The 25506-nt window shown below is 60.4% G+C and overlaps 4 protein-coding genes across 7 annotated transcripts; 3 read left to right on the plus strand and 1 right to left on the minus strand.

Moving 5' to 3' along the window:
* Positions 1 to 733: 733 nt before the first annotated feature.
* Positions 734 to 4195, minus strand: S100A1 (S100 calcium binding protein A1). 2 transcript variants are annotated; one of them, XM_066568163.1, is made up of 3 exons: positions 4146 to 4195; positions 1121 to 1269; positions 734 to 1019 (listed from the first exon to the last, which is right to left on the minus strand). In XM_066568163.1, the coding sequence occupies exons 2-3, from the start codon at positions 1259 to 1261 to the stop codon at positions 876 to 878; spliced, it is 285 nt and encodes a 94-aa protein (XP_066424260.1). In that variant the 5' UTR covers positions 1262 to 1269; positions 4146 to 4195; the 3' UTR covers positions 734 to 875. The 2 variants fall into 2 exon arrangements, with proteins under 2 accessions (XP_066424260.1, XP_066424259.1); XM_066568162.1 differs by lacking the exon at positions 4146 to 4195 and adding an exon at positions 2212 to 2694.
* A 3221-nt stretch (positions 4196 to 7416) lies between these two features.
* On the plus strand, positions 7417 to 8827 carry S100A13 (S100 calcium binding protein A13). 2 transcript variants are annotated; one of them, XM_066568281.1, is made up of 3 exons: positions 7417 to 7505; positions 7750 to 7957; positions 8656 to 8827. In XM_066568281.1, the coding sequence occupies exons 2-3, from the start codon at positions 7766 to 7768 to the stop codon at positions 8788 to 8790; spliced, it is 327 nt and encodes a 108-aa protein (XP_066424378.1). In that variant the 5' UTR covers positions 7417 to 7505; positions 7750 to 7765; the 3' UTR covers positions 8791 to 8827. The 2 variants fall into 2 exon arrangements, with proteins under 2 accessions (XP_066424378.1, XP_066424379.1); XM_066568282.1 differs by having other exon boundaries at positions 7474 to 7574.
* Positions 8828 to 9892: 1065 nt separating this feature from the next.
* On the plus strand, positions 9893 to 12287 carry S100A14 (S100 calcium binding protein A14). Its single transcript, XM_066568333.1, has 3 exons — positions 9893 to 9925; positions 11774 to 11920; positions 12168 to 12287. Exons 1-3 carry the CDS (start codon positions 9893 to 9895, stop codon positions 12285 to 12287), a joined length of 300 nt encoding a protein of 99 aa, XP_066424430.1.
* Positions 12288 to 20582: 8295 nt separating this feature from the next.
* On the plus strand, positions 20583 to 23921 carry S100A16 (S100 calcium binding protein A16). Of its 2 annotated transcripts, XM_066568255.1 has the most exons (3): positions 20583 to 20642; positions 21843 to 22004; positions 23237 to 23921. In XM_066568255.1, the coding sequence occupies exons 2-3, from the start codon at positions 21849 to 21851 to the stop codon at positions 23399 to 23401; spliced, it is 321 nt and encodes a 106-aa protein (XP_066424352.1). In that variant the 5' UTR covers positions 20583 to 20642; positions 21843 to 21848; the 3' UTR covers positions 23402 to 23921. The 2 variants fall into 2 exon arrangements, with proteins under 2 accessions (XP_066424352.1, XP_066424351.1); XM_066568254.1 differs by lacking the exon at positions 20583 to 20642 and having other exon boundaries at positions 21688 to 22004.
* Positions 23922 to 25506: the final 1585 nt, after the last annotated feature.

Below are 25506 nucleotides of genomic sequence, written 5' to 3' on the forward strand. Positions count from 1 at the left end.
CGGGCGGGCGATGGCGCTGGCGGCCCTGCTGGAGCCCTTGGCCACCGTCCTGTCCCGTCCTGTCCCGTCCCATTCCCGGGAGATCCCAACCGGTTCCTCCGGCCCCGCGGGCGCCTCCGGAGCCGCCCACGGCGAGTCCCGACCTGTTCCCCTCCTTCCCAAACCCCGGTGATCCCGGGAGGTCACCCTGCCCCGGGGTGGATCCCAGGGGGGAATCCCTGGGTGGATCCCAGGGGGGATCCCAGAGGGGATTTCATGGGGGGTTCCAGGGAGGATTCTGGGATGGATCCTGGGGTAGATCCCAGTGGGAATCCCAGGGTGGATCCAAGGTGGATCAAAGGGGGGATCACAGGAGGATGCCAGGGTGGATTCCATGGGGAGTCCCATGGGGGATTCTGGGTGGATCCTGGGGTGGATCCCAGGGTGGATCTCAGGGTGGATTCCAGGGGGGTCTCAGGGTGGATCCCAGGGTAGATCCCCGTGTGGATCCATGGCTGTCTCCAGGCCCTTGGGGTGACCTAGGGTGGCTTTTCCCCGTGACCCCAGGATGGATCCTGAGGTGGATCCCAGGGTAGATCCCAGGACGGATCCCAGGGCTGTCTCCAAGCCCTTGGGGTGACCCGGAGTGGGATTTTTTCCATGACCCCACAGTGGGATATCCCCTGGGGGCACTCACAGCGGGGACAGGGCAGGAATCCCGAGCAGGAACCAAGGAAGGAGCTCACAACACCCCTCGGGTTGGTGCCTTTATTGTGCAGCTGGATCCCAGCGGGATCCCCTGGGAATGCTGGGGTGCAGAGGGGGTGAGCTGGGGGGGGCCTGGAGGGGCTCTTGGGGGATTTTGGGAGCCCATGGGAATGCGGCAGGAGGGGGGGTCAGGCGTTCTCCCAGAAGAAAGTGTTGCAGGCCACGGTCAGGGCGGCCACCAGGACCACGAATTCCTGGAAATCCACCTCGCCGTCGCCGTTCTCATCCAGGTCCTGCATGATCTTCTCCACGGCCCCCGCGTCCTTCTGGGTCTGGGGAGGGCACAGGGTGAGCCCTGGGGCTGGGCAGGCACCGTTCCCCTGGGAAATGGGGGAAAAGGAGCCCCCCCGGTGCCCAAACTGGTCCCAGTTACCTCCAGGAAACATCCCAGCTCGCTCTGCAGCAGCTCCTTGAGCTCCTTCTTGCTCAGCTTGTACTTGTCGCCCTCCTTGCCCGAGTAGTGGTGGAAGACATTGATCAGGGTCTCCATGGCCCCTTCCAGCTGCGATCCCATGGCTGCGGCTGCGGGACCCCCAGACGTCACCCGCCAGCCCCCCTGTCCCGGCGACCCCCCCGGCCACAGCCCCCGGATCCCTCATCCCCCAAGTTCCTGATCCCCCAAGTTCCTGATCCCCTAAATTCCTCATCTCCTAAATTCCTGATCCCCAAGTTCCTGGTCCCCCAAGTTCCTGATCCCCCAAATTCCTGATTCCCCAAATTCCTAATCCCCCAAATTCCTAATCCCCCAAATTCCTCATCTCCCAAGTTCCTGATCCCCCAAGTTCCTGATCCCCTAAATTCCTCATCTCCTAAATTCCTGATCCCCCAAGTTCCTGATCCCCCAAATTCCTCAGCCCCCGAATTCCTCATCTCCCAAGTTCCTCAGCCCTCAAATTCCTGATCCCCCAAATTCCTCATCTCCTAAATTCCTGATCCCCCAAATTCCTGATCCCCCAAATTCATAATCCCCCAAAATCCTCATTCCCCAAATTCCTGATCCCCCAAAATCCTCATCCCCCAAATTCCTGATCCCCCAAATTCCTCAGCTCCCAAATTCCTCAGCCCCCAAATTCCTGATCCTCCAAATTCCCGATCCCCCCAATTCCTGATCCCCCAAATTCCTGATCCCCCAAATTCCTGATCCCCTAAATTCCTGATCCCCCCAGTTCCTGATCCCCCAAATTCCTGATCCCCCAAGTTCCTCAGCCCCCAAATTCCTCAGCCCCCAAAATGTCACCCACCCCTGGCTGTGGTCCCGCTGGGCAGGACTGGGGGGTCTGGAGGGATCCCCGTGTCAGGACTGGGGCTTCTGGGGGGTTCCAGGGGCAGGACTGGGGGGTTTGGGGGATCCCAGGGGGGTTTGGGGGTTCTGAGGGGGTCCCAGGGGGTTCTGAGGGGGTCCCAGGGGCTGGGCAGAGCGTTCTGAGGGGAGGTTTGGGGTGGAACAGAGGCACCTGTGCTCACCTGAGCTCCCCGTGCTCCGAGTGCGCCCGCCCGGCCGGGCCGGGCACGTTAAATAAGCTCCAAGCCCCCTCCCTCCGGGAGGATCCGATACCGGGGCTGGGCAGCCGGGCTGGCACCGCCGGCCAGCCCCGCGGGGGCCGGGCACGGGGGGCACAAACCTCGGACAGCACCCCCAGAACGGCGGGGGGACAGCATCGCTCCGGGAGGGGTCCCCGCGCCACCCTCGAGCGTCCCTCATCCCCCCCAAATGCGGGAAAATTGGGGACATCGCCGAGACTGGGACGGACACGGGGGTCACGCATCGGGGACAGCCCCAGGGGACCCCCAGGTGGCAGCGGTGGCCACGCCGTGACCCTGCGGGCATCCCCCGTCTGTCAGCACCGGGAACGGGGCCGCACCGCCGGGCTGGGATCGGCGGCTGCCGGTGCCCATAACGGATCCGGTGTCCTCGGGAGCCAGCGCGGCCCGGGGGGAGCGCCGGGGGCTATCGGGTGACTCCGCGGGGCCCCCCGCGCTCTCAAAGGGCTCTTGTCCGCCTGAAAAGGCCCCACAAAGGCCCAGCCCGGCGTTGCTCCAGCAACGGCTCGGCCAAAGAAACCGGAGCCGAGCTGGCCCCGGTGCTGCCGATAATGCCCGGGATCCCGTTACGGCCCCGGGCCCGCGCGGGCTGGAGCCCCGCAGCCTCCTCGGCTCCGGCATCCCCGGGGAGATCGGCCCCGAATTCCTCTGCCCCCGAATTCCTCATGTCCTAAATTCCTGATCCCCCGAGTTCCTGATCCCCCGAATTCCTCATGTCCTAAATTCCTAATCCCCCAAATTCCTAATCCCCCAAATTCCTCAGCCCCCGAATGCTTCAGACCCCAAATTCCTCAGCCCCCAAATTCCTCATCTCCTAAATTAATTCCTAATCTCCCAAATTCCTAATCCCTCCAATTCCTCAGCCCCCAAGTTCCTCAGCCTCCAATTTCCTGATCCCCCAAGTTCTTAATCCTCCAAATTCCTCAGCCCCCAAATTCTTAATCCCCTGAATTCCTCATCTCCTAAATTCCTGGTCCCCCAAATTCCTCATCCCCCATATTCCTAATCCCTCAAATTCCTAATCCCCATGTATTCCTAATCCCCTGAATTCCTCATCTCCTAAATTAATTCTTAATCTCTGAAATTCCTCAGCCCCCAAATTCCTCAACTCCTGTATTCCCAATCCCCCATATTCCTGATCCCCCAAATTTCTTATCCCCCATATTCCTGATCCCCCAAATTCCTGATCCCCCATATTCCTGATCCCCCATATTCCTGATCCCCCAAATTCCTGATCCCCCAAATTCCTCACCCCTAAATTCCTCACCCCCTCTCCGAGACCCCCCCAGGAGCTGTGACCCCCTCAAACAGGAGCAGCATTTCCAGCAGGGCCGGATGGTGCCGAGCTCCTCGTGCCGTGTTCCAGCCCTAATTAGGGCTTAATTAACATCCTGCAGCTCCCTCATTTCCTGTCCCCGCGGCTGAGGACGGGCCCTGCCCGGGGACCCCAAACCCGGTGGGGCCAAACCCTGGGAATGGGGAAATTGGGGGGTCCTGGATGGATTAAGGGGGTCCCCAAACAGGGGAGGGGTCCCAAAAGGCACCTCGGGACTAGGACACGGCCCCATTGCAGGTGTGGGGCAGGGAGGGGGGGGTCCGGATCCCAAAATTCCGAGTTTGGGGGGTACCGGGAGGGAGCGGATCCCAAAATTCCGAGTCTGGGGGGCACCGGAAGTGGGGGGATCCCAAAATTCCGAGTCTGGGGGGCACCGGGAGTGGGGGGATCCCAAAATTCCGAGCCTGGGGGCACCGGGAGGGAGCGGATCCCCAAATTCCGAGCGTGGGGGGCACCGGGAGTGGTGGGATCCCAAAATTCCGAGCCTGGGGGGCACCGGGAGGGGTCCCGTGGCACTCACTCGCCGCGTCCCCGTCCCCCGAGCGGATCAGAGCGGGCAGGATCCCGGGAAAGCCCCGGGAACGTCACCGGGCTCGTGACAGGGACGGGCATTGGCCAAAAATAACCCCGAGCCCACCCCGTGCCAGGCGGGGACAGAGGGGACAGCGACGGGACTGGCACGGAGGGAGTGTCCGAGGTGCATTCCGAGCCCCAGGAACCCTTTGGGGACAGCGGGATCGGGGGTGAACCCCAATTCTGGGGGGTCCCGGACCCTGCAGGGCTGGAGATTCCCAGAAGTGGGAGCAACAAGGGACACGCCAGGAGCTTTACACACAGCCTGGAACAGGTCCCAGCCCCCTAAACCCTTGGGGACAGCAGGAATGAGGGGTCCCAGGGTGAACCCCAACTCGGGGGGTCCCAAACTCTGCAGGGCAGATTCCCAGGAGCTGTTCCTGAAGCAGCAGTGAGGGACACACCAGGAGCCTTACACACAGCCTGGAACAGGTCCCAGGCCCCCAAATCCCTCTGGGACAGCAGCACCGAGGGTGAACCCCAACTCTAGGGGGTCCCGGGGGGTCCCGGATCCTGCAGGGCTGGCAAATTCCCAGGAGCTGTTCCCAAAGTGGACATGCCAGGAGCTTTACACACAGCCTGGAACAGGTCCCAGCTCCCCAAATCCTTTGGGACAGCAGGAATGAGGGGTCCCAGGGTGAACCCCAACTCAGGGGGTTCTGGGGGGTCCCGGGGGTCCCGGACCGTGCAGGGCAGATTCCCAGGAGCTGTTCCTGAAGCAGCAGTGAGGGACATGCCAGGAGCTTTACACACAGCCTGGAACAGGTCCCAGCCACTGCGACTCCCCTGCTCCACTTTGACCCAGCTAAACCAGTTGCTCCAGTTTAAACCAGTGCCGGGGCTGGGCCGAGCTTGTCTCCCCATCCCATCGCCTGCGAGAGGCTTTTCCATACTCGGGCTTTGGGAAGGGAGGAGCTGAGGTGGCCGGCCTGGGGACACCGCCCGTGGTGGCTCTGTGGCACCTCTGTCCCCTCCAGAGAGACCCGGTGGGGCCAGCAGGGGCCACTGCCGGGCTGGTCACCTTGGTGGCCGTGGTGACATCCCCGGTTGGGGTCCCCAGGCTGGTCACTGTGGTGGCCGTGGTGACATCCCCGGTTGGGGTCCCCAGGCTGGTCACTGTGGTGGCCGTGGTGACATCCCCGGTTGGGGTCTCCAGCCCAGACAGGGTGTGGAGAACCCCAGGAGGAGGATGTGGACGTGGACACTGAGCCCCTGCTTGTGGTTACCCTGTCACACACGGTCCTGTTGTCCTATATGGCCCTGTCCCTTTATGGCCCTGTCCCTATATGGCCCTGTCCCTTTATGGCCCAAGTTCCTACATGGTCCCTGTCACTGTATGGTCCCATCCCAGTCCCTATATGGCCCAAACCTCTATATGGACCAAGTCCCTAAATGGTCCCTGTCCCTATATGTTCCCTGTCCCTATATGGTCTCTGTCCCTATATGGTCCCTGTCCCTATATGGGCCAAGTCCCTATATGACCCCATCCCTGTCCCTATATGGTCCCATCCCTATATGGCCCCATCCCTGTCCCTATATGTTCCTGTCCCTATATGGCCCAACTCCCTAAATCGTTCCTGTCCCTATATGGTCCCTGACCCTACAAGGTCCCTGTCCCTATATGGCCCTGTCCCTGTCCCTAGATGGCCCCAGTCCCTCCACAGTCCCAGTCCCGTTCCCTTTATGGTCCCCTCCTGTCCCCGCTGGTGTCCCCAAGTCCATCTCACCCCCCCCCCCACACCCATGGGGACAGTCCCGATGAGAATCCCAGAGTGACAAAAACCCCTGGATGTCCCTTCCCCTTCCGTTGTGGGGCACCTGCCCCTTCCTCACCCCAAATTCCAGGCTCAGGAGTCACGGGCCCGCCTGGCTCCGGGGCCGCTGATTCACCCCAAACCTGTCCCCGCTCCTGTCCCTGACTCACCCGCCCTTTCCCAAGAGGCCACCCCGGTGTCCTGACGTGGGGCTCGGGGACCGTCCCAGCCCCGTCCCGTCCCCCTCCCCGTCCTGCCGGGGCCGGATGGGGCTGCAGGAAACCAATTCCTGCCCCGTGAGCTGGGGTGACAACTGTGGGGTGGGGACAGGGCCCGTGGGAGCCTCCCTGTCCCCGTGAGTGTCCCAGGGCTCAGCACAACCCAGTGACAGCGACATTGTACCGGGGACACCCCTGTCCTAAACCCCAAAACACCCCTGGGGCTCTGGGACCCCAAATTCCCACGTGCCACCCTGGGAATGGGACAGTTTGTCACCCAGGTTGGGGACAGTCCTGAGGTGGACAATTGTGACATTGTACCGGGGACACCCCTGTCCTAAACCCCAAAACACCCCTGGGGCTTTGGGACCCCAAATTCCCGTGTGTTGCCCTAGGGGGCTGCAGCTGCCTTGGGGACATTGGGGACAGTCCTGAGGATGACAATTGTGACATTTTGGTGGGGACCCCCTGCCCTCGGGCCTAAAACACCCCTGGGGCTTTGGGACCCCAAATTCCTGCGTGTTGCCTTTGGGGGGCTGCAGCCTCGCTGTTTGTCACACCCCTGGGTGAGGCTGGGGACACTGGGGACAGTCCTGAGGCTGAGGGTCCCCTCGGGGTGTGGGGCACAGTTTGGGGTCCCCGTGGGAATGGGGGCGCCATCTGGACACATGCCAGGGCTGCCATGTTATAAATAAATACCCACTGATTAAAGGCGAGGGCTCGGGCCGTCCCAACCCCCTAATTAATTGGGATTAATTAATTTTTTACAGAGCCCACTATTAATAGGGATGATGTCAGCGGGCGGCTGAGTCACAACTCTCACTCTGTGCGGGCCCAGCTGGGCCCTGGCTCGGTGGCACCGCCGGGGCCAGGCCGGGATGCGACAGGGATGTGACAGGGATGTGACAGGGATGTGACAGGGATGTCACCGCGGCTCCTTGTCCCCAACCCTGCAGGGAAGGACCTGGGGGTGACACCTGCCCTGCATGCCCGGAATGGGGCTCAAAGTTTGCATTTAACCATCTCGGGGGTCTCTTCCACCCAAAACCAGCCCGGTTCCGGGCATGTTCCTGTGCACGGTGCCGGTGATGCCCCAGCCCCGGTGATGCCCCAGCCCCGGTCCCCTCCTGTCCCCACCGGAGCTGCCGAGGCCGCGGCCACTTCAGGCCGAGTTTGGTGCGGTGCCCGAGCGGGGAGGGAGCAGAGGACGGAGGGACGGACGGACCGACGGACGGGCGGTGACTTCGCGTCCGTCCGGCCGCATCAGGAAACCCAACACCGGCGCGACGCGGCGGGGGGGACACAAAGGCTGCGCTGTCCCCTCCTGCGGCGCGGGTATAAAACCTCCCGAAAACGCCCCAAAACTGCCCCAAACCCCTCGAAACCTCCCGGGGACAGCGAGGGGTGAGTGAGGCCTCCTCGCTCCTCGCAGCTCCGGTGGGGATCCCTGATGTCCCCGTGTCACCACCGGGGTCCTGCACAAGCCCCGGGACCCTCCTGAGCCCTCGCAGGGCTGGGGAGGGGGCGAGGGTCCCCCCCGGGACATCCCCCGACCCTTTCTGGGCTCGTGTCCCTGCAGCCCCGTGTGCGGTGCCATGGCCGAGCTGCCCGAACGGACCGAACGGACCGAAGCGAGCGACGCCACCGAGCTGACCGAGCTGGAGGCGGCCATCGAGCGCATCGTCACCGTGTTTGTCACCTTCGCCGCCAAGGAGGGCAGGAAGGGGACGCTGAGCACCGGAGAGTTCAAGGAGCTGGTGCGGCTCCAGCTGCCCAACATGATGAAGGTGAGGGGGGCGGCAGCAGCGCCGTGGGGATCCCCCGGTGTCCCCCGGAACCGCGGGGCTGCTCCCGGTGCCCCGAGGGTCCCCCTGAACCGCGGGGCTGCTCCCGGGGGTCCCTGTGAACCGTGGGGCTGCCTCCCGGTCTTCTGGGGGTCCCCCTGAACCGCGGGGCTGCTCCTGATCCCCCGGGGGTCCCCTCGGTGCTGCTCCCGGTCCCCCGAGGGTCCCCCTGAACAGGGACGGGCATTGGCCAAAATAACCCCGAGCCCACCCCGTGCCAAGCGGGGACAGAGGGGACAGGGACGGGACTGGCACGGAGGGAGTGTCCGAGGTGCATTCCGAGCCCCAGGAACCCTTGGGGACAGCGGGATCGGGGGTGAACCCCAGTTCTGGGGGATCCCGGACCCTGCAGGGCTGGAGATTCCCAGAAGTGCCCCGGGGGTCCCCCTGAACGGCGGGGCTGCTCCCGGGGGTCCCTGTGAACCGTGGGGCGGCTCCCGGTCTTCTGGGGGTCCCCTGAACCGGGGGGATGCTCCCGATGCTCTGGGGGTCCCCCTGAACCGGTGCCCCGGGGGTCCCCCTGACCCGCGGTTCTGTCCCGGTCCCCCCGGGGCTGGCAGCCCCTGCTCCCCCCGTGCCCATCCCGGTTTCTGGGGGGCTCCAAGAGGCCGAGCCGCCCTCCTGTGTGCCCCCCCCGGCAGGACGTGCCCTCCCTGGAGGAGAAGATGAGCGAGCTGGACGTGAACAACGACGAGGAGCTGAGATTCGGGGAGTTCTGGCGGCTGATCGGGGAGCTGGCCAAGGCCGTGCGCAGGGACAAGGCGGCCAAGAAGTGACCGGGGGCCTCTGGAAAATAAAAAAAGGTTTCCCTGAGCCTGAGCATCGCTGCTGTTCTTGCTGGGGGGCTCCTGATTTGAGCCCCCATCTCCTGGTGGGGATTGGGGTGCTGGTTTGGGGTCACTCCGTGACGGACGGGGCCGTTCCCAAATCGCCCTGGCACCGGTCTGGCTTTTGGGGCCTGGCTTTTGGGGCCTGGCTTTTGGGGTCTGGTTTTTGGGGTCTGGTTTTTGGAGTCTGGCTTTTGGAGTCTGGTTTTTGGGGCCTGGCTTTTGGGGCCTGGCTTTTGGGGTGCCACCCTGCACCCCACAAACGCCTTCCTGCCGCGCTGGGGGGTGCGTGGGGGGCAGAGCTGGGGCTGTGGCCGGGGTGGGGCTCGGGAGATGCCCGGCAGCGATGCCGCGGTGGTCACAGTGGTCACCAGCTCCTCTGCAGGGTCTGGGGTGGCACAGGGGGGCACATCCCGGCTGGGGAATATCCCGAATATTCGTCCCCCGAATCCGGCGCTGCTGGGGCCGGCGGGATCCCGGCCTGGGCTCGCAGTGCCGTTCCCACGCGGTGCCAGCCCCGATGGGATGAGGAGCCGTCGGTGTGGCCGGGAAGGAGGCGTTTCCCGGCCCCAACGCTGGCGCCGGGCCAGGCTCTCCCAAATGAGGCGCCTTGCACCACGGAGCTCCCACTCACACCTGGCCCGGTATAAAACCCCGGCCCCGCCGCAGCCCGCGCACACCCGGGACAGCCCGAGCTGCAGGTAAGTGCCACGGGGTGGGACCGGGGGGATTTGTGCGCCTCGGGCCCCTCCGCTCCCACGCTCGGCTCTGCCACGACTTGCGGGGACGCCGGGGACGTGTCCCGGCAGCTCCAGAGCCGCATCCCGGGGCTCCTTCCGCGGTGAGGAGGAGGAGGAGTCCTGGCGCTGGAGCAGGGGAAGCTCCCCCAGAACCCAGAGCTGAGCTTGGATTCCTTCCCCCGCCAGCTCCCCCGGAGCCTGCGGCACACGAGAGACCCCGAGAGACCCCGAGAGACCCCGAGAGACCCCGAGAAACCCCCGAGAAACCCCCGAGAGACCCCCAGAGTCCCCGAGGAGCAGCGAGCAGCAGGATGGGCCAGTGCAACTGCCGCAAGAAGCGAAAGGTCCGGGGGGACATCGGGACCCCGGGAGCCCCGGAGGGACGGGGGTGACACCGGGGGTGACCCCCGGGCACGGCGCAGGAGCCGGGGGCTGCTCGGGGCTTTGGGGCATCGGGGCAGCTCCGGGATTGACCTCCGGGAGCCTCTCCGAGGATGCCCCGGTGGCAGCGGAGCTCCCGTTCTGCTCGGTCTCCAACCGGGAGGTGCCCACCCCTGGCACCGGTGGAGGATTTGGAGGCGCCGGGCTGAGGCTTTGGGCATCACCGGCTGTGGTTTCACGGGGAAGCCGCAGATTTGGGGTGAATCAGCGGCGTTTCCTTTAAACGGAGCCGCACGAGCGACCGGGGGCGAGCGGGAGAGACCGGGAGAGACCGGGAGTGATCGGGGATGATGGGGAGAGACCGGGAGAGACCGGGAGAGACCGGGAGTGATCGGGGATGATGGGGAGAGACCGGGAGAGACCGGGAGAGACCGGGAGTGATCGGGGATGATCGGGGATGATCGGGGATGATGGGGAGAGACCGGGAGAGACCGGGAGAGACCGGGAGTGATCGGGAGAGACCGGGAGTGATCGGGAATGATGGGGAGAGACCGGGAGAGACCGGGAGTGATCGGGGATGATGGGGAGAGACCGGGAGAGACCGGGAGTGATCGGGAATGATCGGGAATGATGGGGAGAGACCGGGAGAGACCGGGAGTGATCGGGAGAGACCGGGAGTGATCGGGAATGAAGGGAAGAGACCGAGAATGATGGGGAGAGACCGGGAGAGACCGGGAGTGATCGGGAGTGATCGGGAGTGATCGGGACTGACCGGGACTGACCGGGGGTGTGGGTCCGGTCATTCTGCGCCCCCCACCCCGCCGGTGCCGGGGTCTGGGGGTGGCCGAGGGGCTCCGGGGAGCTCCAGGCGGGCTCTGAGTCACTTGGGCTGGTGCGGAGGAGAGGAAGAACCAGTCGGGACGGGCCGGGCCCGCGCCGGGGGTGGCGAGAGACGCCACGGTGGCGGAGCCTGGCGGGGCCCGGGCGGGGACAGCTCGGGGGGACAGGAGGTGGCAGCTGGAGAGGCTGTGACAGCCGGGCAGAGGCGCTGCAACAGCTGGATGGGGGCGAGCAACAGCTGTGCGGCCTCACGTCTGTGTGGGGGCCGCGGGGAGTGGGGGGGGTCACAGCTGGATGAGGGGGTCACAGCTGGATGGGGTCACAGCTGGATGGGGAGGTGTCTCACATCCGCACAGACAGGCCTGGTGCTGAAAAGGAGATTTTTTCTATGCCGTGGTTGTGGAGGGGTTAAATGTCCCACCCGCTCGGGGCTTGTCCTGTGTCCCCCCCGCGGGATGTGCCACCTCTCCACGGAGCGGTGCCACCCCCGTGGGGACCTGTGCCCCTTCTCCAGGGACCTGTGCCACCCCTCTGTGGGATGTGCCACCCCTCTGGGGACCTGTGCCACCCCTCTGGGAGCTGTGTCACGTCTCCAGGCAGCTGTGCCACCCCTTTGGGGACCTGTCCCGCCCCTCTGTGGGATGTCCCACCCCTCTGGGGACAGCGCCACCTCTCCAGGGAGCTGTGCCACCGCCCTGGGGACCTGTGTGACCCCTCTGGGGACCTGTCCCACCCCTCTGGGGACCTGTGCCACCCCTCCATGGAGCTGTGCCACCCCCTGGGGTCAGTGCCACCTCTCCAGGGACCTGTGCCACCCCTCCATGGAGCAGTGTCACCCCTCCCGGCAGCTGTCCCACCCCTCCACAGAGCTGTGCCACCCCTCTGGGGACCTGTGTGACCCCTCTGGGGACCTGTGTGACCCCTCTGGGGACCTGTCCCCCCTCTTTGCTCACGCCCTGTCCCCCCCGCAGGACTGCCAGGAGCTGACGGACGTGGAGCGGGCCATCGAGACCGTCATCAGCCAGTTCCACTGCTACGCCGTGAAGGGCCAGAAGGAGTACCTGACCCCCAACGAGATGCAGGACCTGGTGGTGCAGAAGCTGCCGCACCTGGGCAAGGTGAGGGAGGCGACCAGGAGGAGCTGGGAGGGGTCCTGGATGAGGTGGGACCCCCCCGGGATGCCCCGATGGGGTCCTGGATGAGGTGGGACCCCCCCAGGATGCCCCGATGGGGTCCAGGATGAGGTGGGACCCCCTCAGGATGCCCCGATGGGGTCCTGGATGAGGTGGGACCCCCCCAGGATGTCCCGATGGGGTCCTGGATGAGGTGGGACCCCCTCCCATCACCTCGGTGTTGTCTCTGCAGTGCGTGGGACCCCTGGAAGAGAAGATCGAGTGCATGGGAGACCCTAACGAGGCCAAGCTGGAGTTCGGGGAGTACTGGGACATGATGGGGGATGCGGCCAAGGGCTGCCGGAGGAAGTAGAGGGCGGTGGGGGGGACGGGAAGGCGCCCGAGGTTCCGCTCCTGGAAACGCCGCCGAGCTCGGGGGGATGAGCCTGGGCAAAAGCGACCTCGGAGGATCCCCCCGCCCTCTCCATCCCTGCCCTCCTCGGCTCGAACCCCGCCAGGATCGCTCCCTTCCCGCCCCCAGCTCTGCCCCGAGCCCGGCGCGGGGGGCACGGGGGGGTCCTGGCCCCGGAGCCGCCTCCAGCCCCGGTGCCCGGGACCCTCCGGGTGCGGCTCCCCCGGTCCCGGAGCTCCGCAGCCATCGGGACTCGGCTCCTTCCCCCCGATCCCCCCGGGGTTTTGGGGCTCCTCCCCCTCGATCCCCCCGGGATTTCGGGGCTCCTTCCCCCCGATCCCCCCGGGATTTCGGGGCTCCTTCCCCCCGATCCCCCCGGAATTTCGGGGCTCCTTTCCCTCGATCCCCCCGGGGTTTTGGGGCTCCTTCCCCTCGATCCCCCCGGGATTTTGGGGCTCCTTCCCCTCGATCCCTCCGGGGTTTTGGGGCTCGTTCCACCTCGGTCCCCCCGGGATTTTGGGGCTCCTTTCCCTCGATCCCCCCGGGATTTCGGGGCTCCTTCCCCTCGATCCCCCCGGGATTTTGGGGCTCCTTCCCCTCGATCCCCCCGGGATTTTGGGGCTCCTTCCCCTCGATCCCTCCGGGATTTCGGGGCTCCTTCCCCTCGATCCCCCCGGGATTTTGGGGCTCCTTCCCCTCGATCCCCCCGGGATTTTGGGGCTCCTTCCCCTCGATCCCCCCGGGATTTTGGGGCTCGTTCCACCTCGGTCCCCCCGGGACCCTCCGGGTTCGGCTCCCCCAGTCCCGGAGCTCTGGAGCCATCGGGACTCGGCTCCTTCCCCTCAATCCCCCCGGGATTTTGGGGGGTTCATCCCCCCAGCTCCGTGCCCTGGCACCTCCAGGGGCACCTCCAGGGGCACCCCGAGCTCTGCCGCTCCCGTGGGTGGGTGAGGGTGGCCCCGGAGCCTTCCCTGTGGTCCCCCCCCGGTTTTTGGGGGGTTGTTTTGGGGTTGTTTTGGGGTTTTTGCCCTCCCGGTGCTCCCCCACACCTCCAGGGGGTTCGGGCACGGATCAGCCGGGGCCGCTCGCGACCGTTTTTGTATAAATTAATAAAGGAAAAAAAATGGAAAAAAAACCCCAAAACCAAAAAAAACAAAACCCCCCAAACAAAGCAGGATGGGGGGGACCTCGTTTGTGGGGGGCAGGGAGCAGGGAGGGGTCGGGGGTGCGGGATCGGGGGTTGGGGTCGTGGCTTTGGGGTGGGCAGAGGATGGGGGTGCCAGGGATGCTCTGGGGGTGCTGGGGGGGCTTCAGGGGGTGCCAGGGATGCTCTGGGGGTGCCAGGGATGCTCTGGGGGTGTCCGGGATGTTTTGGGGGTTCAGGGGATGCTCTGGGGGTGCAGGGGATGTTCTGGAGATGCTGAGGATGCTCTGGGGGTGTCCGGGATGTTTTGGGGGTGCCGGGGATGCTGCAGGGGTTCAGGGGATGCTGCAGGTGTGTGTGTGACCCCTGTGGACATCCCAGGGCTCCCCACAGCCCCAGTTCCCGGGTTCCCCCCATTGTGGGGACCCCACGGGCAGAGCCTGGGCCGTGCTTTGGGGGTCCTGGGCTGGGGGGAGCTCAGGGGAGACCCCAAAATCCTGAAAAACCCCAAATCCTGGGAGTGAAACCCCCAAAATCCTGAAAAACCCCAAATCCTGGGAGTGAAACCCCCAAAATCCTGAAAAACCCCAAATCCTGGGAATGAAGCCCCCAAAATCCTGAAAAACCCCAAATCCTGGGAGTGAAACCCCCAAAATCCTGAAAAACCACAAATCCTGGGAATGAAACCCCCAAAATCCTGAAAAACCACAAATCCTGGGAATGAAACCCCCAAAATCTTGAAAAACCTCAAAATCACGGGAAACCCCCAAAATCCGGGGCTTGGCATGGCCCAAAAAGGCTGTGGGGACCCCAAAAAGGCTGTGGGGACCCCAAAAAGGCTGTGGGGACCCTAAAAACGCTGTGGGGTCCAAAGAGACCCCAAACACCTCCCAGTTCTTCACCTGGAGGTGCTGGGGACACCAAACACCTCCAAATTCTTCTTTGGAGGCCCCAAACACCTCCAAACCCTTCACCCGGAGGTGCTGGAGACCCTAAAAAGGCTGTGGGGACCCTAAAAATGAAGATCTAAAAAGGGACAGAGGGCGTGGAGAGGGAGAAAACCAAACCCAAAGTGCTCCAAAGCTTGGGCAGGGTGATAAGGGAAGGGGACAGGTCCTGCCAGGCTGGTGACAAGGGACAGGTCCTGCCAGGCTGGTGGCAGCTCTGGTGGCCCCGTGGTCGGCCCACGAGGAGCTTCTGTCTGGATTTCACAAGGGCAATGATTATTTAGGGTTGCCAGGCAGGCGTGGCTGCAATTGGGGACACGGGAAATGCGTCAGATGGGGGGCAAAGGGGAGCCCCGAATGCGCCCTGGGGCTGTGGGGACTCCTGGATCCCAGCCCTGGTGGCAGGAGGACGATTCCTGCCAGGTGAGGCAGCCCTGGATGGGTCTGGAGGTGACAGGAGCAGCCCAGTGCCCCTCGGTGAGGACACAACGCCAGGATGTCCATGCTGGAGACCACCAAAGACCCCTCTGGAAAGGTTCCCGTGGTGCTGGAGACACCAAACAGCTCCAAATCCTCCACCTGGGGGTGCTGGGGACACCAAACACCTCCAAATTCTTCTTTGGAGACCCCAAACACCTCCAAATTCTTCTTTGGAGACACCAAACACCTCCAAATTCTTTATCTGGGGGTGCTGGGGACACCAAACACCTCCCAGTCGCTCCTCTGGAGGTCCTGGATACCCCAAACACCTCCCAGTCCTTCACCTGGGGGTCTGGAGAAACCAAACACCTCCAAATTCTTCTTTGGAGACCCCAAACACCTCCCAAATTCTTCTTTGAGACCCCAAACACCTCCAAATTCTTCTTTGGAGACACCAAACACCTCCAAATTCTTCTTTGGAGACCCCAAACACCTCCAAATTCTTTATCTGGAGGTGCTGAACACCTCCCAGTTGTTCTTTGGAGACACCAAACACCTCCCAAATTCTTCTTTGGAGACACCAACCACTTCCCAATTCTTCTTTGGAGACCCCAGACACCTCCAAATTCTTCACCTGGAGGTTCTGGGGACACCAAACACCTCCCAAATTCTTCTTTGGAGACACCAACCACCTCCCAACCCTTCATTTGGAGGTGCTGGAGACCCCAAACACCTCCCAAATTCTTCTTTGGAGACCCCAAACACCTCCAGATTCTTTATCTGGATGTCCTGGAGACGCCAACCACCTCCCAACCCTTCATCTGGAGGCCCTGCAGACACCAAACACCTCCAGATTTTCCAGCTGGTGGTGCAGGACCAGGAGCACCCCGAGGTCCCCGAGGTCCCACGGGCTGGGGACACCTCTGGGGTGGCTCCTGCCCGCTCGGGGCAGCCGCGCCCGCCCTGGATGCCTCGTAAAAAGCAGGGCCTGGATGTGGTTGTGACATCTGCCAGGGGAACAGGGCGATGAGAGGGTGATTCAGGGCTGAGCTGTTCGCCCTGGGGCTCGGGGAGGGATTCCCGCCCTCCCCGAGATGTTGCATCACCACCATCATCATCATCACCGCCGCCATCCACCGCCATCATCATCGCCGCCACCAGAACAGGTTTTCTTCCTCCCCGCCGAGATTAGGAAGAGGCCGGGGCCGAGCTGACGCGTTCTTTCCGGGATGGGGAAGGAATTCCAGAGGTGCCGGGAGCAGGTGGATCCTTCCCGGGATAAATCAGCTCCTGCTTTGCATCCCCAGGTGCGCCCGGCAGCCGGGATCTGATCTCGGCATCGCATCTGGCGCCGGGAGGCACCGGGCCTGCAATTTGCAGGGTTCATTAATTGGTGGATGGGGCTTGACGAGCTCAGATCCCAGCTGGGCAGAGACTCGTCCATGCCAGAGAGCTCTGAGTGCCCCAAAACCCCAGAAAACGGGGTTTGGGCTCAAATACGGGATTTGATTGATCCCTAACCTGGGTCAGCCCTTGGCACCCACCAGAACAAGAGCATTTGGCCCAAATGAAGGATTTGATTCACCCCAAACCTGGGTTTGGGCTCAAATGAAGGATTTGATTCACCCCAAACCTGGGTTTGGGCTCAAATGAAGGATTTTGTTCACCCCAAACCTGGGTTTGGGCTCAAATGAAGGATTTGATTCACCCCAAACCTGGGTTCTGGCCCAAATGAAGGATTTTATTTACCCCAAACCTGGGTTCTGGCTCAAATGAAGGATTTGATTCACCCCAAACCTGGGTTAGGGCTCAAATGAAGGATTTGATTCACCCCAAACCTGGGTTCTGGCCCAAATGAAGGATTTGATTCACCCCAAACCTGGGTTCTGGCTCAAATGAAGGATTTTATTTACCCCAAACCTGGGTTCTGGCTCAAATGAAGGATTTGATTCACCCCAAACCTGGGTTTGGGCTCAAATGAAGGATTTGATTCACCCCAAACCTGGGTTCTGGCCCAAATGAAGGATTTGATTCACCCCAAACCCGGGTTTGGGCTCAAATGAAGGATTTTATTTACCCCAAACCTGGGTTCTGGCTCAAATGAAGGATTTTGTTCACCCCAAACCTGGGTTCTGGCCCAAATGAAGGATTTTATTTACCCCAAACCTGGGTTCTGGCTCAAATGAAGGATTTGATTCACCCCAAACCTGGGTTCTGGCCCAAATGAAGGATTTGATTCACCCCAAACCTGGGTTTGGGCTCAAATGAAGGATTTTATTTGCTCCCAAATTGTGTCAGCCCCTTGTACCCACCAGATCATCTGATTTTGGCTCAAATAAAGGATTTAATTTGCCCTGGCCTCTGTCAGCCCCTTGCACCCACCAGAACAAGTGGTTTTGGCTCAAATGAAGGTTTTTGTTCACCCCAAACCTGGGTTCTGGCTCAAATGAAGGATTTTATTTGCTCCAAACTTGTGTGAGTCCCTTGGACCCACCAGAAAATTTGGTTTTGGCTCAAATTAAGGAATTTTATTCACCCCAAAGCTGGGTCAGCCCTTTGCACCCGCCAGAACAATGGTTTGGGCTCAAATTAAGGATTTTATTCACCCCAAATGTGGGGTTTGGCTCAAATTAAGGATTTTATTCACCTCAAAGCTGTGTCAGCCGCTTGCACCCAGCAGAAAACTTGGTTTTGGCTCAAATAAAGGATTTTATTTGCTCCAAACCTGTTTTGGCCCCTTGTACCCACCAGAATGAGTGGTTTGGGCTGAAATTAAGGATTTTGTTCACCCCAAACCTGTGTCAGCCCCTTGCACCCACCAGAACGAGTGGTTTGGGCACAAATTGAGGATTTTGTTCACGCCCAGTGCCCGGGGTGTGTCAGGGCTGGGATAAGTGGATTTCCATGATCGGGGGGGAATTCTGTGCCCTCTCCCCACTGCTGGGACCCCTCGTGCGCCCCTTTGGGACCTTTTGGGGCGATCCCAAAACCCCAAAACCCCGAGGGAGCCCCGGGAGGAGCCCGGCGCGGGTCCCTGCTCGCTCGGACCCGTCCCGGTGTTGCAACCTGGGGGAAGCATTTCCCAGGTAAGGCCCGGTCTGGAAACGCCCTGGGAACGTCAGGGAAGGGTGGGAGGCTCCTTAAAAACCCGGCTGGGCCGGCGGGATGGGTGCGAGGTAGAGGAGAGAGCGGCCGGACCGATTCCCAGCGCTCGACAGACGCACGGACACCGCGGGACCCCCGGCAGGATGCAGGTGGGAATCCCGGGGGAATCCCGGGATGGGGAAATGGGGAACCCCCCCCTCTCGGGACCCTCGGGATGAGGATTTACCTGGGGAGAGCCCCTGGGGTGTGAGGTTGGAGGTTGAGGAGGTGGAAATTCCTGGAATCCTCCGGGAGCGGGGCCAGGGAACGGGGATGGGCTGAGGGGAACCGGGAGGGGCTGAGGGGAACCGGGATGGGCTTGGGGGGGACCGGGATAGAACCGGGATAGAACCGGGATGGGCTGAGGGGAACCAGGATGGGCTTGGGGGGGACCGGGATGGGCTCGGGGGGAACCGGGATAGAACCGGGAGGGGCTCGGGGGGAACCGGGAGGGGTTCGGGAGAACTGGGATAGAACCGGGAGGGGTTCGGGAGAACCGGGATAGAACCGGGATGGGCTGAGGGGAACCGGGATAGAACCGGGATGGGCTCAGGGGGGGCCGGGATAGAACCGGGAAGGGCACGGGGGAACTGGGATAGAACCGGGAGGGGCTGAGGGGAACCGGGATAGAACCGGGAAGGGCTGAGGGGAACCGGGATGGGCTTGGGAGGAACCAGGATAGAACCGGGATGGGCTCAGGGGAACGGGGATGGGCTGAGGGGAACCGGGATGGGCTCGGAGGAACCGGGATAGAACCGGGATGGGCTCGGGAGAAACAGGATGGGCTCGGGGGGAACCGGGATAGAACTGGGAGGGGCTCGGGAGAACCGGGATAGAACCGGGAGGGGTTCGGGAGAACCGGGATAGAACTGGGATGGGCTCGGGGGGAACCGGGATAGAACCGGGATGGGCTGAGGGGAACCGGGGTAGAACCGGGATGGGCTCAGGGGAACCGGGATAGAACCGGGAAGGGCTCGGGAGGAACCGGGATAGAACCGGGATGGGCTCAGGGGAACCGGGATAGAACCGGGAAGGGCTCGGGAGGAACCGGGATAGAACCGGGATGGGCTGAGGGGAACCGGGAGGGGCTTGGGGAAACCGGGATGGGCTCGGGGAGGCCGGGACCGGGGCAGGAGCACCCGGGGAGTTCCCTGGGGCTGGAGGGTTCGGGCTGGGGCTGCCAGCGGGGTCTGGGGGCCGGCAAAGGGGATTTGCTATGGGGAAAGGGGGATCTGCCATTGGAAAAGGGGGATTTACCAGTGGAAAATGGGGTTTGTTGGTGGAAAGGGGGGATTTGCTATTGGAAAAGGGGAATTGTTGGAGGAAAAGGGGAATTGTTGATGGAAAAGGGGATTTTTTTGGTGGAAAAGGGGGATTTGTTGGAGGAAAAGGGGATTTGCTGTTGGAAAAAGAGGATTTACCAGTGGAGAAGAGGATTTTCTATTGGAAAAGGGGGATTTGTTGGTGGAAAAGGAGGATTTTAGGGTGGAAAAGGGGGTTTGTTGGTGGAAAAGGTATTTGCTGGTGGAAAAGAGAATTTGTTGGTGGAAAAAGGGGATTTGCTATTGGAAAAGAGGAATTTACCGGTGGAAAAGCAGGATTTCTTGGTGGAAAAGGAGATTTGTTGGTTGAAAAGAGGGATCTGCCATTGGAAAAAGGGGATTTGTCAATGGAAAGAAAGAATTTTTGGTGGAAAAGGGGAATTTGTTGGTGGAGAAGCAGGATTTGCTGATGGAAAAGGAGGAATTTCCCTCTGGAAAAGCAGGATTTGCTGGCGGGGGATGCCGGGCTGGGAGCAGGGAGCGCTGGGGCCGCGCGTGGCTCTGTCCCCCAGTGTCCCCCAGTGTCCCCCAGTGTCCCCAGTGTCCCCATGTGCCACCCGGTGAGTGCCCGGTGGCCCCGGGGCTGTCCCGTGAGTCACCGGTGGAGCAGCCTCGGAGCCCCAGGGCCGGGCAGGGCGCTGCCACCAGGGGGACAGGACAGGTGACACCGATGTCACCGATGTCACCCGGTGCCGAGGGGGTTGTGGCCTCGGTGCTCCCAAACCCCTTCGGTTCCTGGGCTGGAAATGGAACCCCCAGCCCCAAAGCCACCCTGGTGACAGTTCTGAGAGTTGGGGACAGTGACGGAGTGACCTCGGGCTGCGGCACCACGGGGGACAGAGGTGGCTTGGGAGGACACAGGGACACATGGGGACAAGGAGAGCGTGGCTGGGCCCTGGTGTCACCTCCCCAGCGGTGTCACCTCCCTGGGGCTGGGCCCGGTGTCACCTCCCTGGGACTGGTGTCACCTCCTCAGTGTGGCTGGGCCCGGTGTCACCTCCCTGGGGCAGGACTGGGCAGGGTCAGGGTGACAAGAGGGGACGGGAGCCAGGTTGTGACGCAGGGCAGGACCTGAGCGAGCAGCAGGGTTGGGGACACCCTCGTGGGGACAGTGCTGGGCCACCCCTCAAGGTCCCTGTGGCGGTGGCTGTTGTCCCCTGGGCTGGGTTAAAGGGACAGCCTGGGACAAAAGGGACAAAAGGGACACCCCCAGCCCGGCTGTCCCCACCCCGGCCAGGCAGGAAAGAGCCGAGTCCGGCCAAGGTGACGCCGTTTCCGTGTCATTGTCACCGGGATGTGACGGGGGGACCGTCCTGACAGGCCCAGGCAGAGCTTCCTGGTGGGGACAGGGGGGACAGGGGGGACAGGAGGGGACAGGAGGGGACAGGAGGGGACAGGAGGGACAGGGGGGACAGGAGGGGACAGGAGGGGACAGGAGGGACAGGGGGGACAGGAGGGGACAGGAGGGGACAGGGGGGGACAGGGGGGACAGGAGGGGACAGGAGGGGACAGGAGGGGACAGGAGGGGACAGGGGGGACAGGAGGGGACAGGAGGGACAGGGGGGACAGGAGGGGACAGGAGGGGACAGGAGGGACAGGGGGGACAGGGGGGGACAGGAGGGACAGGAGGGGACAGGAGTGGAACAGGAGGGGACAGCAGGGACAGGGGGGACAGGAGGGGACAGGGGGGGACAGGAGGGGACAGGGGGGACAGGAGGGGACAGGAGGGACAGGGGGGACAGGAGGGGACAGGAGGGGACAGGAGTGGAACAGGAGGGGACAGTGGGGACAGGAGGGGACAGGAGGGGACAGGAGGGGACAGGAGGGGACAGGAGGGACAGTGGGGACAGGAGGGGACAGGAGGGGACAGGGGGGACAGGAGTGGAACAGGAGGGGACAGGAGGGGACAGCAGGGACAGGAGGGACAGGAGAGGTGCTCGGCAAGCCGGGACCTGCCCCGCCGGGCCGTTCCCGCAGCCGTGAAGCAACAGCGAGGGCAGGGCCGGTAATTCCGGCCCCGTTCCTCCCCAACGAGCCCCGCGGCACCGGGACCGGCAGCACCGGCACGGCCCGGCCCAGGAGCGGGGGCGGCACGGGCGGCCCCGGGGCCGGGCGGGGCGGGCACAGGTGGCACCGAGGATTTGGGGCGGGCACAGGTGGCACCGAGGATTTGGGGAGGGTACAGGTGGCACCGAGGATTTGGGGAGGGCACAGGTGGCACCGAGGATTTGAGGCGGGCACTGAGGATTTTGGGGCGGGCACCGAGGATTTTGGGGTGGCCACAGCTGGCACCGTCTGGGGCAGGCACAGCTGGCACTGAAAATTTTGAGGCGGGCATAGGTGGCACCGAGGATTTTGGGGGCGGGCACAGGTGGCACCGAGGATTTTGGGGATGGGCACCGAGGATTTTGGGGGCGGTGAGGAAGATGAGGATCCCCCAGCCCCGCGGGTCATTTGCCTTTAGGCCAGGATGGGTTTTCCCTTCCGGGGGTTTGTGGTGGGGACCCCCGAGGGTCTCACCCGAGTCTCGCCCCCTCAGGGCACCATGGCCGAGTGCACGGAGCTGGAATGGGCCGTGCAGGTGCTGGTGAACAACTTCGACAAGTACTCGAGCCGCTGCTGCTGCTGCAAGAACCCGCGGCGCATCAGCAAGAAGGATTTCCGCAAGATGCTCAGCCGGGAGCTCAACCACATGCTGACGGTGAGCCCGGGGGTGCAGGACGGGGTTTTGGGGGGATCTGCCCGCCCTGAACCCGGCCTGAACCCGGCCTGAGCCTGCGCTGCCCCGTTATCACCCGAGCCCTATGAGGGGCGCTGATAGGCAGCGCAATCGGCCCATGCCAAAAGTTGCCCAATCGACCTAAAATTGCTCATCCTGCTCATAGGACTGGTTGCAGCCACAACCGTAATCCTGTTGGGGAAGATGAAAGAGGAAAGCCTTATCAATATGATTGCCTGGCAAAAGATTGTGAGAGTATAGAAACTAAAAGTGAGGTTGAAATGAAAGCAAGCTCTGAGATCCCTCAGTTACTGAACAGCTGGAAAACAACGCTGTGGCTGCTGAAGGTGATCCCCTTTTGATGGAACAACACCCTCTGCTTGCAGAGAGGTCCAAGGGGCAGAGCAGACCCTGCCGGCTCAGCAGAAGGGGCCCAAAGAGGAGTTTTTAGGGTTTAAAATGTAGCACAGTGTGGTGATGTAGTGATTCTTATGGGCTGTATGGAAATGCTGTAGGATTTGTGTATTGGACTGGATTGGTTAGTGAGAATCAGAATATTCAACACGGAAGATTTATTTATTACCCTGACCCTAACCCTAACCTTGACCCTAACCCTAAACCCTAACCCTAACCTAAACCCTAACCCTAACCCTTAACCCTACATTTCACTTAAATCAAAACGGATTTCTACCCAGGAAAATTTCCACTCTGCTTCAATACCAAAAATCCCAAGATCCACATTTTCACGCCGTGATAATTCTATTATTGTACCATTCAAACCTCTGTGACTTTCAGCTCCTCATCCCAAGCGGGTGACTTGCTCCAGGGGTCATCATCAGAGCCTCAGGTGTTCTGGGCTGCATTCCGGGGTCCTCAGCAGCTCCGGACACCCGGAGGGGTTTAATGAGTTCCCACACCGCATTAGACCAGCCCAAAACTCCGCTGCTGTCACCGCAGGGCACGAACGACAAAACACAAGCACACCCCGCTGTTCTCAAGGCGAGGAAAAAAGGGGAGCTCATTTTCCGGCTCCGACATTTCCAGTTTTCCAAGGGTGACAGTGGATCGGAGGGTGACGGTGCCACCTCTCCAATGGCACTGGCCAAACCAGCAGCCCATCGGCCTTCCCCCCCTCCACAAAGGGACGCAAAACATTTACGAGTCATTAGAAAATCTTAAAAAAGCCCCAGGCTGACACCGCTGTTCCCCCGCAGGACACCGGGAACCGCCGCGCCGCCGACAAACTCATCTGCGACCTGGATGAGAACAAGGACGGGCGCATCAGCTTCGAGGAGTACTGGACCTTGATAGGAGGCATCGCCAGCCCCATCGCGCAGATCATCCGCCAGCAGGAGCAGAGTGTCAAACACACCAAGTAGAAGCTGCTGGACCCCCTCCGGAACTCCCAGCTCCTCCCATTCCCTGCTTTCTTTATTTTTATTTTATTTTTCTTTTTTTGGTGCCCGCCCCGAGCCTCCGAGATCCCCCCCGGGACCCGCCAGCTCCTCCCATTCCCTGCTTTCTTTATTCTATTTTTATGTTATTTTTCTTTTTTTGGTGCCCGCCCCGAGCCTCCGAGATCCCCCCCCCGGGACACGCCAGCTCCTCCCATTCCCTGCTTTCTTTCTTTTCTTTTATTTTTATTTTATTTTTCTTTTTTTGGTGCCCGCCCCGAGCCTCCGGGACCCCCCAGCTCTTCCCATTCCCCGCTTTTTTAATTATTTTTTGGGGTTTTGTGCCCGCCCCGAGCCTCCGGGACTCCCCCCCCTGGAACCCCCCAGCTCCTCCCATTCCCCACTTTTTAATTTTATTTTTTGGGGTTTTTTTGTGCCCTCCCCGAGCCTCTGGAACCCCCCTGCTCCTCCCATCCCCTGATTTTATTTTATTTTATTTTTTTTTCCCAGGACCCCCCCCCCCCCCCATTCCCACCCAAATCCTGTGGGTGGGATTTGGGGGGGGGCTCCTCCTCGTCCTGCCCCTCTTTCCTCCTCTTTTCTCAGCATTCCCAGTAAAGGTCTCAGCCACACCGCTGGAGGAGTTGCACTTTTCTGATCGAGCAGCTGAAACCCGCCCCTTTCGGCCGCTGGGGTGGGTCGCACCGCCGGGAGCTGGTTGTTTTCCCCATTCGCTGACCACCGGCGCTTTCAAACTCCCTTCCTCGACTTCTCCGCCTCAGCACGGCGCTGGTGGCGAGGTTAAAGCGCCGCGGTGAAGCCAGAGAGGAGCAGGAGGGCCCCATCTCAGCGGAGATGCTCTGAGCTACCTCGAGCGAGCAGCCGGAGCTTCTCCCCACAGGGATTTTGTTTCGTTTTCTTCTCAGGCTGTGGCGGATGCTTTGGCAGCGTTTGACGGTGTCAAATTTCGTGCCTTGAGTCCCATTTGATATTTTAGATTGAATTTTGTCTGAACATTCATCCTTTTCTCGGAGGGTGAAGCTCTCCCCATGCTCTGGGGTGGGAATTTTGTCTGTGCTCAGAAATCCCAGCACGGGCGGCGCTCCCTCTCTGCCCTCCCTCGGGGGTTCCCTTTTGTTGTTTTTTTTTGTTTTTTTTTTTTTTTTTATCCCAAAAAACAACCTTGGGCAAAGGGGGGGGGTGTTTTTCCCTGGTTCCCGGCCACCCCCGTGGTTATTTATTGTTTATTGCAGCAATAAAATTTGGAGGAGCAGCGGGTGATGCGCAGATTTTATCGGGGGGGCTGTGGGAGGGGTCTCCACCCTGTCCCTCACCTGTGGTGGGGTTCACAGGGGTCCCAGATGAGGGAAGAGGTGAGAATCCGTGTTTCAGAAGGCTTGATTTATTATTTTATTATATATATTATATTTATTACATATATTTATTTTACATATATTTATTATTTTATTAAATAATAGTACTATTTATATAACACATAAATATATATTAACATATAAATATATATTAATAAATATATAAAGATAATAACATTATAATAAAATATGATAATATTTCTATAATAAATATATAAAATACATAATAATATATAATAAATAATAAATATATAAAAATAAATATATAACATAATATATAAATATATATTTTTATATTTATACATTTACATATAGTTATATATAAAGATATATATTAATGAATATATAAATATAATAATATAATAAAATCTAATAAATAATATAATGTAATATAATGTAATATAATGTAATATAATATAATATAATATAATATAATATAATATAATATAATATAATATAATATAATATAATATAATATAATATAATATAATATATATAAAATATATAAATATGTAAATATATATATGTACATGTTTATATATATTTATATATATTTTAATATATTGATATATACTTATAAATTTATATATTAGTATAATATATAATATATAATATATAATATATAATATATAATATATAATATATAATATATAATATATAATGTATGATATATAATATATAATATATAATATATGATATATAATATATTACAACTAT

The sequence above is a fragment of the Molothrus aeneus genome, chromosome 31 (genome assembly GCF_037042795.1).
Source record: "Molothrus aeneus isolate 106 chromosome 31, BPBGC_Maene_1.0, whole genome shotgun sequence".
In the NCBI taxonomy this organism is placed as follows: domain Eukaryota; kingdom Metazoa; phylum Chordata; class Aves; order Passeriformes; family Icteridae; genus Molothrus; species Molothrus aeneus.

Coding starts and splice junctions, on each gene's coding strand:
- S100A1 (XM_066568162.1), bottom strand. CDS start 2,575: ATGCCCGCAGGGTCACGGCGTGGCCACCGCTGCCACCTGGGGGTCCCC. Junction 1,270..2,211: donor TCGGAGCACGGGGAGCTCAG/GTGAGCACAGGT, acceptor GGGGTCCCGCAG/CCGCAGCCATGGGATCGCAG. Junction 1,020..1,120: donor AGCTGGGATGTTTCCTGGAG/GTAACTGGGACC, acceptor TGCCCTCCCCAG/ACCCAGAAGGACGCGGGGGC.
- S100A13 (XM_066568281.1), top strand. CDS start 7,766: ATGGCCGAGCTGCCCGAACGGACCGAACGGACCGAAGCGAGCGACGCC. Junction 7,958..8,655: donor AGCTGCCCAACATGATGAAG/GTGAGGGGGGCG, acceptor CCCCCCCGGCAG/GACGTGCCCTCCCTGGAGGA.
- S100A14 (XM_066568333.1), top strand. CDS start 9,893: ATGGGCCAGTGCAACTGCCGCAAGAAGCGAAAG. Junction 9,926..11,773: donor ACTGCCGCAAGAAGCGAAAG/GTCCGGGGGGAC, acceptor TCCCCCCCGCAG/GACTGCCAGGAGCTGACGGA. Junction 11,921..12,167: donor AGCTGCCGCACCTGGGCAAG/GTGAGGGAGGCG, acceptor TTGTCTCTGCAG/TGCGTGGGACCCCTGGAAGA.
- S100A16 (XM_066568254.1), top strand. CDS start 21,774: ATGGGTTTTCCCTTCCGGGGGTTTGTGGTGGGGACCCCCGAGGGTCTC. Junction 22,005..23,236: donor AGCTCAACCACATGCTGACG/GTGAGCCCGGGG, acceptor GTTCCCCCGCAG/GACACCGGGAACCGCCGCGC.